The 12,890-nt window shown below is 39.4% G+C and overlaps 1 protein-coding gene across 1 annotated transcript in view; it reads right to left on the bottom strand.

Annotated features, from left to right (window-relative positions):
* zmp:0000001082 (integrin alpha-D) overlaps positions 1-415 on the bottom strand; it is a 74,716-nt gene extending 74,301 nt beyond the window's left edge. The window contains exon 1 of the mRNA XM_057843359.1: positions 347-415. Coding sequence (XP_057699342.1) covers positions 347-398 — 52 coding nt within the window. The 5' untranslated portion in view covers positions 399-415. The remainder of the gene's footprint in view (positions 1-346) is intronic.
* Positions 416-12,890: the final 12,475 nt, after the last annotated feature.

Raw genomic sequence — 12,890 nt, 5'->3', positions numbered from 1 at the left:
AAAAGGTTTTTTTTTGTTTGTTTGTTTGTTTATTATTATACCTTGGGGGGGGGACATGTGCTATATGTATCTCTTTCCAGTGCTGTTAAATAAGAATAAATACAGTACATTGAACACACACAAAAAAATAATGATAAGATCTTTCGGGCAGAAAAATAGCCCGTGTAGAAAAATTTACCTGAGTTACAGTTACTCCTTATACTAGAAAATTATGGGTTGCACAGCTACGAGTAACTTTGAAATAGTGACACACACACAAACACATTTTACTGTATCTCCACATCTACATTTTGATTTTATCAACAGCAACAAAAAAACTCATATAAGCCGAAAGAAAATAACTTACCAGAAAGCCACATAAATAGAAAGCGACAAAACTGAACACACATTTTCCTCATTGCACCTCTCAAGGCGATGGTAGGGTGCAGTATGAGAATGGAGTGTGCAATGCTTCCGGCTTAAGGCGTTTCCTTAACAGGTGGTTGTGACATATCGCCCAGAGGTCGCTGAGAAAAATCTTTTTTTTTTTTTTTTTTTTTTGCATCATGTTTCCTGTTTTCTGTCATTTGGAGTCACCCGTTCCCACTTTCGAATTCACTCGTCCTCTTCGACACAGGAGCTGCATCAAAAATTCTGCAGTTCCAACAATAATGTTCAGTCTGTTGTTTTTAACAGGAATGGGGGCATTTCTAATATTTTGCTGTTATTGCACAACACATCTACGAGCTCAACCTAGCACCTCCATCCATAATTAACCATCTGTTAGTCTATTATTATCAATGCAATGTCTTGGTCATTCTTCATTTGAAGGCTATTTGTCTGAATTATCCTTGAATGTGGTTTACTAGATGTGTTTGAGTGTTACTTTGATATCTGTAATAACTATGTAATAAGTATGTAATAAATGTGATAACTGATAAGTGGATTCTTGTCTTTTCTAATTTCCTTTATTGAGTGTGAATAATCAATTATGTACAGGATCCTGCACTTATTCACATTTGAGCAAGGTCTTTCATTATTATAATTTATATTGGAATCTCATGAGCCAGGCCCTTCTCAACTAATTGTTGGAGTATTCCATCAGACTCAGCCTGCTGCCACTCCACCTATCAGGAAGCTCATCTGCCAATCACTCCTAATTACCTCAACCTGTTACCAGCTGCTCTGGCTTTGCATTTAACGCACAGTCTCCAAGCAGTCAGTGTCAGTCTGTCAAAGATTCAGCACGCTCCTGCATGTGGACCGTCCTTTACCGACTACCACTTCTTATCTGGTCAGCTTAATCTGTCCTGCTTGACACTACTATGCCAGATCTTCGCTTTGCCCAGCCTGACCAGCTCAACCCAACTGCGCCAGCTCTCCAGTCAGCTCAACGTGTCCTGCTTGAGCTGACTATGCAAGATCTCCAGTTCCTGACCGTTTTTCACTGCCTGCCAATACGAATAAAATTTTGTATTCGCGACACGCAATTGGATCTTTTGTCTTGTGTCTGCTTGAATCAGCAATTGTATGACCTCCAACCTAAGTTTAAAGAAACTGCCATTCCAGGTAAGAACTGAATACATGCAGTAACACGTTACATTTGAGTACGTTTTTGAAAAAAAAATGTATTTCTAAGAGTAGTTTTACGAAGCCAGACTTTTTATTTTTACTTGAGTTCATTTGTGAAGAAGAAATGCTACTTCGCTACTTTGGGCTACGCTAGTCGTTACATTTTTCCTCTTTATTCTACATACAGTACTAGATTTTACTTTTGTTTCGTTTTTTTGCCAGAGACGCTAACAGCGGCTCAACCAGTTTCACCTATGAGACGTGGCAACAATAATCACATGACTCCATTATACCAATTTTACTTGCAATCAAGTTTATCGTTTTATGATCATGCCAGCTTGTTCAATCATGTGGCATATTTAAAGCACCATAAAAAATTAAGTATTTGACATAGCCGTCAACATGACCCGAAAGGACGGATTTTAATCTCTCTCGCTCGCTCTCTCTGGTTTTGTTTGGCACCAACTGACTACGGAAAACCGGAGATATAATCATTTTAATTTCATAATCCGAAATATGTTTTCTACACTAGAGGGCTCTTAGAACGAGTAATGCTTAATTTCAGTAGATTTTTTTTCTCTCGCCAGAATTCAATGTTTTTGTTTTTTTGTATTTCTTTGGCTTAATGTGGTTATGTATTATATTATGGTACAGTTTAATAACATTTTATATAGATAACTTTGTGCTGAGAGGAAATACCATTATTTTTTTTATTTTTTTTTTAAATAAATAAATAAAACATCTTAAGCAGTTACCCTCAATGTTACTCACTTCTTGAGTATTATTTTCAGAATACTTCTTTTCTTGTACATGGGTACATTTTTTGGATGATTACTTTTACTTGAGTAACATTATTTTGAAGTAATGCTACTCTTACTTGAGTAAAGTATTTGGCTACTCTACCCACCTCTGCATGGCAGTACCAGTGAATGAAACAAACTCATGAAAATTCAGAAAGCTATTCAATGAAATTAAAACTATGGCAATTAATGTTTAGCTATAGTCTGTATACAACTAATGAGACAAAAGCACAGTACAGTATATCGTATTGGTTAATGTGTAAAATGAACTATGCAACATAGCAACAAAAAATTATTGATTAAAATGTTGGTTATGTTATCTGCCAAACAACCTAATATACATTTCTTGGTCTCTTGGGTTGGTTACACTTTTACTTGACATGTCTGTGACTTCTTTGAGGCAGAATCAGATCTTGTGAAATGTTCTTCCTCTTTCACTCTTTCAGATTCGAGAACAAGAAGCATTTGTCATACATTGTGTGAGTGGGTACATGCAGAAACAAAATGGCTTTCCAGTTTCCCTTTCTCCTTTGTCCGGTCACATATCAACAACAGTTTCAGCACTGTTAAAAATTTCAAAACAAATTTTAAAAGTGTGGATGCAGCAGAAAATTAATAATAAATAAAATTCAAAAAACTGCTTGGAGAGGGTAGATGAAGCTATGATTTGTATAACTTTGCTGGGATGCAGCACTCTTAGTCAGCCAACAGAATGTGTCTGCACTGTCCAAAATTGTAGAGAAACATATTTGGAGCCTATTTAAGCAGGGCCGCACCACAGAAGCAGTCAACGCTTTGTGCATTGAGCCCCCAGTTGGTCTGAAGAGCACTGAAATGAGTCGTCTTTTTATAATTTTGAAAAGCCACAAAGCCCTGACACGTGTTTTCGTATAGTCATTCCAAGACCTTTTAAGATAACCTGGAACACCAGATTGGTTGTTCCATATATCTGCTACGAATATATTCCACCCAATGTTCCCTCTAAGCTGCATGCCTGCGCAATCAGCGCTCAAAATATAATTCAACAGAAACAGTATTGTAGTGTCACGATGACTACTTTTGGCGCCGCAGTGATGTGTCAGCGTAACACTCCTATAGGTGCGTTCGACATGGCAACAAGACGCTGCTATTGGTGTGTTCGATACGACAACGCAACACTCCCTTTGGTGGGTTACTACACCAAGATTGTATATACTGTTGTCAAATATACAAATACAAATGAAATAACCAACATATTTTTTGGAATATTCCAATTAATGGCCTTTCTGCGATTGCCTTATTGACAAAATTTTCCAACACCCCCTGCCCTCCCCCGGTCCACCACTCTTGAGAAAAAAGTTTTCCATCAGGTGTTGTCAAACAGCTGATGAAAACATCTATAGATGTGAACAGAACCCTAATGAGCAGCAATTAAGCAGATTTAAAAGGACTGTGACACATGGCTTTTCTTGGCAGTTAATGACATCTTTACAACATGGTGAAGTCCAAGGAAAGGTCAAAAAAGTTCAGAGAGGAGGTCATTTCACTTCATAAGCAAGGTTATGGATATAAAAAGATAGCGAAAGGACTAAACAATTTCAAGAGACACAATTGAGAGTGTAGTCTGCAAGTTTAAAGCTAAAGGCACAGTGGAAACGCTACCGGGCCGTGGTAGAAAGAGGTTACTGTCTGCAACTGCTGTGCGATACCTGAAGTGAAAGGTGGAGAAAAATCTCCAGGTGACAGCAGGGGAACTACGACAGGACATGTCATAGGAAGGTATTCAGGTTTCAGACAATACGACGCACACTGCAAAATGATGGCTTCCATGCAAGAACTCCCAGGCGCAATCCCCTGCTGACTCCAAAGCACAAGAAGTATGCCAAAAACATGTGGACAAACCACAAAATTTTGGGATACTGTTCTCTGGAGTGATGAGACCAAACTGGAACTCTTTGGGCCAATGGATCAACGGCTCATGTGGAGGAGAAAGAATGATGCCTACAAAGTAAAGAACACCCTATATACTGTGAAGCACAGTGGGAGGGTCAGTCATGCTCTGGGGTTGTTTTGCTCCTTCAGGTACAGGGAATCTTCTGCATGTGCAAGGTATTATGAATTCAGTTCAATACCAGGAGATCTTGGATGCAAATGTCATGCAATCATTGACAAAGCTGAGGCTTGGGTGAGATTGGACCTTCCATCAGTATAATGATCCTAAGCATACCTCAACATCTACCACATCTTGGTTGCAAAAGAAGTGCTGGAAGATTCTGGAGTGGCCATCGCAATCACCAGACTTAAATCCCATTGAAACTCTCTGGTGGTACTTCAAGAGGGCAGTTACAGCACGCAAGCCCAAAAACATTAATGAACTGGAGGCCTTTGCCCATGAGGAATGGGCAAAGATACCTGTGGATCACTGCAAGAAACTTGTGTCAAGCTATGCTTCACGTCTAAAGGATGTTATTGCTGCAAAGGATGTTGTACGAAGTACTAAAGTTATACATACCAAGGGGTTGAATAATTGTTTCAATGAAATGGAATAGTCCAAAAAATGTTTTTTTCATTTCAGTTGTTTTTGTCTATTTGACACGTCATTATTTAATGTGATTATAAACAAGATGAAAAATACATGTCAAACTTGCAAAAACACTTATCTACTGTGGGGGCTGAATAATTTTGAACACAACTGTAGTTGTGAGGTGCATGACCTGGGAGGGCGCAGAGAAAAATAATGAGTGAAAATTCAGCTAGACTCCTGTGACGATTTACTGAAGCAACATTCCTCTGCCAATTTTTGCAATAGTTATCGGAATCGGAAAAAAAATATCGGACATGCCTTTTTTAAATTTATATATATTTTTTAATTGAATCGTTTTCTAATTGTATTTAATGTTACAGACATAATGTGTTACACTAATCCAGAGTCTTTAGTTTAGGCTAAAGTAGGGTTATCAAATTTATCGCGTTAACGGCGGTAATTAAAAATTTATCACGTTAAAATATTTAACGCAATTAACGCATGCGCTGCACGACCCACTCACGCATTGTCGCGTTCAATCTTTAATGGCGCCGTTATACCTATATATAGAGCTAAAAGGCAGCGTAAAATGAGTAGAGTGAATTTTGGCAGCCTTTGGAGACTTTCTTTAATTGGCTAAAGCTTTACAATCCCTCTCCCAACGATTAGAAATATCGTGGGACGCAATGTGGGGAAGAAAGGTAGTAGTCGATCTTTTTCTTAACACCCTATGTTATTTCCTAATGCAGAGAAGATATATCAATTGGTACCACGACGCACTTCCCATCATGCATTTGGGCAGAACAGTTAAATGGCTACAGTATAATTTACTGAAAGCTCAACAAATATACTAGATGGCAATATTTAGTCACAATATACAAAGTCACATTTATCTTTTAAGAACTACAAGTCTTTCTATCCGTGGATCCCTCTCACAGAAAGAATGTTAATAATGTAAATGCCATCTTGAGGATTTATTGTCATAATAAACAAATACAGTACTTATGTACTGTATGTTGAATGTATATATTCGTCCGAGTTTTATTCATTTTTTTCTTAATGCATTGCCAAAATGTATATGATCGGGAAAAATTATCGGGAATGATTGGAATTGAATCGGGAGTAAAAAAAAAAAAAGCAATCGGATCGGGAAATATCGGGATTGGCAGATACTCAAACTAAAACGATCGGATCGGGAGCAAAAAAACATGATCGGAACAATCCTAGTTAATATCTGATATTAAAACTGATATAATCGAATTAATTAGACCAGAAAAAAAAAAAAAATCTGTACCATTTTGCATCGTAACTCAATGAGTAACAGGTATCTAGTCAATAATACAATACAGTTCACTTCACTTACATTACGCAGCCAATCACAGCATTGACAGTGTTGTGCTTATGTGCCGGCGTGTATGGGCAGGGGAGGTTAGCTAAAAAGTGCAGGTTAGCTAGCTAACAACAGTGCAACTGAGTTAAGAAACGATAATGCCAACCCATTATCATGGTGAAAGGAACAGGCAGCCATACTACACTCATCAAACCAAAGTAAAAAAAAAAAAAAAGCGGTTCTTTTAAAACGGAATGGCTGTATGTGCCAATAGAAAAACAAGCGGTGAAACTGAGTGAAATTTTTTCTTTGTTTGATTTTTTCTAACCTGTCCTGTGTAACTGCCTACACACGGAGAATACGAATCTTGAATGTTCTTATTGTCTCAACAGTTTTAATGTGGGAGTTTGATATACGCCCATTGTTCTTGTTTATATTGTTCAGAGGTGGGTAGAGTAGCTAAAAATTTTACTCAAGTAAGAGTAGCGTTACTTCAAAATAATATTACTCAAGTAAGAGTAAAAGTAGTAAAAAAAAATGTACTCAAGTACAAGTAAAAAAGTATCCAGAGAAAAGAATACTCAAGTAATGAGTAACATTTGGAGTAACTGCTTTTTTTTTAAACAATGGATTTTTTTTTTCTCCCAGCACAAACTTATCTATATGTGCTGTTGTTATATTGATACTGTACAGTAAACCATTACATAACCACATTGAGCCCAAGAAATTAAAAACAAAAAAGTCGTTATAGAGAAAGAAAAAAAAAACAGTAATGAAGCATTATTTGTCTAAAGAGTATGAGTGCCCTGCCCTCTAGTGGAGAAAATAGTTCCTAGTTTGAGTAGTGAATACTGTAATTCCTTCATAGTTACTATTATGAAAATAAAAGGATCATATCTCCGTTTTCCGTGGTCAATCGCTGCCAATTAAAATTAGGAGAGAATTTTATATCCGCGATTTCGATTCATGTTGAGGGCAGGGCTCTATGTCAAATACTTCATTTGTTACGGTGCGTTAAAGAACCGTGATTGAGCAGGCTTGCGTAATCATAGAAGGGCAAGTTTGCTTCTGATTGCTGTAATGGAGTCATGTGAATATTGTTGTCTCATTGGTGAAATTAGTAGCGCTACTCTTGGCAATAGCATCGCTAGCAAAAAAAAAAGATAAATCTAATATGTAGAATAAAGAGGAAAAATGTAACGACTCTTGTGTAGTAGCATTTTTTTCTTCACATATCTACATAAGTAAAAGTAAAAAGTATGGCTTAGTAAAACTACTCTTAGAAGTAAATTTTTCTCAAAAAGTTACTCAAGCAAATGTAATGGACAACATGTAATGTGTTACTACCCACCTCTGATTATATTTTATTTATTAACTCACCCATGTCACAACTAGAAGTTACCTGGGCCAAGCAGGACTCTACCTATGGTTAAAGCAGGACTCTCACATTAAACATAGTACACATCTCATGAACAACAAGATTTGTCTTTTTCACTTTAAGTGGGCCAAATCAATTATATTAAAAGTAAACTAATAAAAATTGCTGCTGTAATTTCATTCTTTTAATAAGCCATGTAATTTGCTATGACCCAAGGTTTTGAAGCGTGATACTGGTGTGTGGCCACAGCGTACACATCTGATGCTGCTCACAGTGGTCCTCACTGTGCTCAGGGAGCTTGTGTGTCTGCTCAGATACATGAAAAATTAGAGAGAACATTGATTCCACATATCAGTCGCTTTCTGACCACGTCTGCAGCTCCGGCCTCTTTCCCCTGACTGGCTTGCCATCAGAAAGCGACCAATCCACATAAAGCAACAGTATGATGCGTTGGTTCGCAGAAGAGCAAAAACATAATTTCCCGTCAAAAAAAACAACTTTCCGTGACGTTCGTTGCGCTTCTTTCAATAATGAAATTAAAGTGTATTTCTGAAAAGAAAAAGAAAAAAAAACTGCTGAAATTGACCTTTCTACAAGAACCACTTTGAATCTGCCATATTGTTTCAGCAGATATTTGCTTCCTGGACACATCTTCTTTCTCTTGATTGGCCGAACATAAAATGGAAGTTGTTGGAAAGTTGAGGTTTGCAAAGACTGAACTGCATGATCAATCAATGAATCAGGAAGTACCACTTGTTGCAGGGCAACCTTTAGGAGGGGTTCACACCAAAGTTAAAATGCTGCATGACAACGCCTTGCTCATGATATACCCATCGCCAAAAGCAGTTTTGTGGTCACACGTTGACAAAACCAAACAACAACAAAGTTATACATCATTACGACTTTTTCCTCGTAAATTACATAGCATAACAATATTTTCTCATATGACATAAAAATATGTAATATAACCTCCTCGCAATGATACACATTTTACTTTGTAATATTGCGACTTTTTTCTCATAGTGTTACACTGTAAGACTTCATTCTCATAGGATTGTGACTTCAATCTCGTAATATTCTGACTTTATTCGCATGGTCATATTTTTTGTCCTTTTTGTCCTTCTTTATCTGGCTCTAATACTCTGTCGTACTGTTGAACTTTTGTTCACCCGCTGTTGAGGTAAGCTTCCAGCCCCCGGCAGCTAGTTTCGTGGCGGCTGAAGTCACGTAAATGAGAAAAAGTATTTGGCTGCTTCCTCATCGTCGCTGAAATCTGTCACAGAAAGATAAACCCAAGCCATCTTCGTTCACCCATTCATCGCGGGGTGGGATCTATTTGGTCAAAATAGCGACACTGGGTCATGCTAGATCAGGGGTGGGCAAACTATTCTACAAAGTGCCGCAGTGGGTGCGGGTTTTCATTGCAACCCAACAAGAGCACACCTTTTCAGTTTTCACCAATATGGTGTCTAACAAGTGCAATCAGTTGATTGGAGTGAGATGCTTCTCATTTCCCCTGACCCCTTATTGGTTAAACTGCCTATGCTGGATCAGTTGTAAATCTTGTAACCAAGACCAGGACCCGCTGCGGCCCATGAAGCAAGGCAAGGCAAGGCAAATTTATTTATAAAGCACAATTCAACACAAGGCAATTCAAAGTGCTTTACAACACATGAAGATCATAAAAATCACATTTAAAACCAAGACAATCAAAATAGGAAATAAAATCATACATAAAAATCGCATTTAATCACAAATAGAATAAAAATAAATAGATAAAAATAGAACAAAAACTACTACTAATAATAATAATAATTGAAATCAGCAATGGAGATAAGCACAAGACGAATAGAAAGCAAGTAGATTGAAATATATAGACAGTTATGGATATGCAGTGCTAAACAAAAGCGTTTTTAGCCCTGATTTAAAGGAGCTAACAGTTTGAGCATACTTCAGACGTTCAGGTAACTTGTTCCAGAGGTGAGGAGCATAATAATGCTGCCTCACCCTGCTTGGTTCTTGTTCTTGGAACATGTAGGAGACCGGTTCCAGACGACCTTAGGGGTCTAGATGTCTCATAGGAATCTAACAAATCAAGCATATATTTTGGTCCAAGGCCATTAAGTGTTTTGTAGACGAGCAGTAGTATTTTATAGTCTATCCTTTGACACACTGGAAGCCAGTGTAGCGATTTCAAAACCGGTGTAATGTGGTCCAGCTTCCTTGTATTTGTGAGGACTCTGGCTGCAGCATTCTGTACTAGCTGCAGCTTCGTGACTGATTTTTTATCAAGACCCGTAAATATACTGTTGCAATAGTCCAATCTGCTGAAAATGAATGCATGCATAAGTTTTTCCATGTCTTGTTGAGTCAGAAGCCCCTTAATTCTGGCTATATTTTTTAGGTGGTAATAAGCAGATTTAGTGACGGACTTTAGATGGCTATCAAATTTTAGGTCTGAGTCAATAATTACGCCAAAGTTTCTGACTTGATTTGTAGCTGTAAGTGACATTGTGCTAAGGTGCCTGCTTATCTTTGACCTTTCCTTTTTTGGCCCAAAAATGATCACTTCTGCCTGCAACGGTATTCCGACGAATATCATTTAGGACTTTGATAAGCACGGTCTCGGTGCTGTGTTGTGGCCGAAATCCAGACTGAAATGAGTTAAAAAGATTGTTTTGCATCATAAAAGTCTGGATCTGTTCAAACACAACCCTTTCGATAATTTTCCCCAGGAATGTCAGATTTGATATTGGCCTGTAATTACTAATGGTTGAGGCATCCAGATTAGGTTTTTTTAGGAGAGGATGAGGACCGGTTTGCCCACCTGCACTACATCCATATTGCCAGTCGCCAAGCTACCTGTCGCCCTTCAACGCGCGATTATTTTGACTTTGTATGGGAATCTATCATGTGATGAGAATAAAACTCCACCGGTGTGAACGCAACTTAAGTTCAACAACATCCTGCGTTGCCAAAGGTACCCTTAGGGCAACACTGAGGGATTGCAATCTTTTCTCTTATGTAATGTCACTCATATTAAGGATCTCCTAATACCACTCGAATAATCACTGTCAGTCCATCGTCTTTGTTGAAATTCGCCCCCCCGGCCCAGACGCACCCGGGGACAGCACCAACCAAAACAAGTGCCGCTCGGCTGACGCTGCCCCGCGTGCGCCCGCCGGGAAGGCCGAATCTCGCGCGTCCTCTTATTTTAACCCTTTGTACTGACTCCATGTTTCAAAGCTTGAAGAACACTCACCGAAAACAGGTTGACAATTTATTCGTCGACAATGGTAAAAACAAGGCAAAAACAGACGACGGAGGGACAATTCTGGATCCAAAACAAGGCTACATGTTTCCGAGCAGAAAAAAAACTGTGTTATCTCAGTGTCCAGTCTTTTTAAAGTCTTTACTGACGCGGGTCATGTCGAAGGCGTGTCCGAAGGTGGGTCTGGGCGTTGCTTTTGGGTCTTCCCCTTGGTGGCCGGTTTTAGGCGGCTTAGGTTCGTGCGCGGATTGGGACACCCGCTATCAACTTTGCTGTCCGGGCTGGTTGTACTTGTTTTAGGACAAAGCGCTTTGTCCTTGGAGTTTGCTGGGAGAGCTGATTGCACGAGTTGGTGCGTCAATCTTGTGATAAGACAGCATTGTGTATCTCTTCTATTTCTTCTCATTAAGCTATTTATTTTATATTAGTAGTGTAGTCCTACCGTAAATATGAAAATGATACTATTTCCTGATTAATTATATTACGTGTGTTAGAGTAATGCAAACAGTTAGACAGTGCCAACCTGTACCATATGTATGTGTTAGACTATATATGTGTTAGACTAATGCAGACAATTATATGGTGTGTGCGATGACGATATCTTTTCCCCTTTATCTTCAACTATACATGCGGAATGGATAAATATTTTGCAAACCACATAATAATCTGTGAGTGCCCTTTATTGTCCCTTGTGACTTCATTTTACTGTAAGAAAATAGATTTTTTCTGAACATACATTAGTTGGAAAACGGCGGCATGCCCTCTCCGGATTGTGGATGAGATGCTATCCCCAAGTGGAGTAGTTGAAGTATTTTGGAGTCTTGTTCCCGAGTGAGAGTAGGAGGGAGCGGGAGATCGACAGGCTGATCGGTGCAGTGTCTGCAGTAATGCCCACTCTGCACTGGTCTATCGTGGTGAAGAAGGAGCTGAGCCAAAAGGCGAAACTCTCAAGTTACCAGTCGATCTACGTTCCTAACATCACCTATGGTCACGAGCTGTAGGTCGTGGCCGAAAGAACAAGATCCTGAACACAAGCGGCCGAAATGAATTTCCTCCGCAGGGTGTCCAGGCTCTCCCTTAGAGATAAGGCGATAAGCTTGGTCATCCGGGAGGGACTCGGCGTTGAGCTGCTACTCCTCCGCGTCCAGAGTAGCCAGCTGAGGTGGCTTGGATATTTGGTCCGGATGCTTCCTGAACGCCTTCCTGGAGAGGTGTTCTGGGCATTTCCCACCGGCGGGAGGCCCAGGGACGACCCAGGACACGGTGGAGAGACTATGTCTTTCGGCTGACATGGGAACACCTTGGAATCCCGCCGGGGGAGCTGGTTGAAGTGGCTGGGGAAAGGGAAGTCTGGGCTTCTCTGCTAAAGCTGCTGCCTCCACGACCCGACCCCGGATTAAGCGGTAGATGATGGACGGATGGATGAACATACAATACTGTAAATTAGGGGTGGGACCTTCTGGTAGTTTAGGATACGATATGATCTCACACTTTGGCGATATAACAATTACAGATACAGGTTCAAGTAATAATTCAATATTTTACTATACAAGTAATATACAGAAAGACAAGCTCTTTTTATCCTTCTGCTGCGAATTAAATTGAGTTAATCACTAGTACACGTCCAATTCATTTGAACTGGGAACATTTGTTCATTCGCTGCCACCCCTCCGATTTCAAACAGATTGGATATCTATGGTGATCAATGGCAACCAATGACTTTAATTTGGGGGCGTTTTAGGTCATTTTCTGTTAATTTTGTGGCATTTCTGGATCACTTACTGTTGATTTGGGGGCATTTCTGGGTCGTTTCCTGTTGATTTGGGGCTACAGAACAGGAAGTGCCCTGTAGATATCCTAAAATGAACAGAAGGTGACCTGTAGATGCCCCGAAAATCGGAAAGACTGGCTGCGAATGCTCTGGTTTCGAATGAACGAGCGTTGATTCTCCCCTCCCAGTCTAAATGGATTGGGCCTCTAGCACTGTCAGTGGCAGCCATTGACACTATTCAATTGTAAGATTTTGGGAGCAACTTGTTGGTTCCTTTTTATTTATT

The sequence above is a fragment of the Corythoichthys intestinalis genome, chromosome 8 (genome assembly GCF_030265065.1).
Source record: "Corythoichthys intestinalis isolate RoL2023-P3 chromosome 8, ASM3026506v1, whole genome shotgun sequence".
In the NCBI taxonomy this organism is placed as follows: Eukaryota; Metazoa; Chordata; class Actinopteri; order Syngnathiformes; family Syngnathidae; genus Corythoichthys; species Corythoichthys intestinalis.
This window is presented reverse-complemented; position numbering and strand designations above follow the sequence as displayed.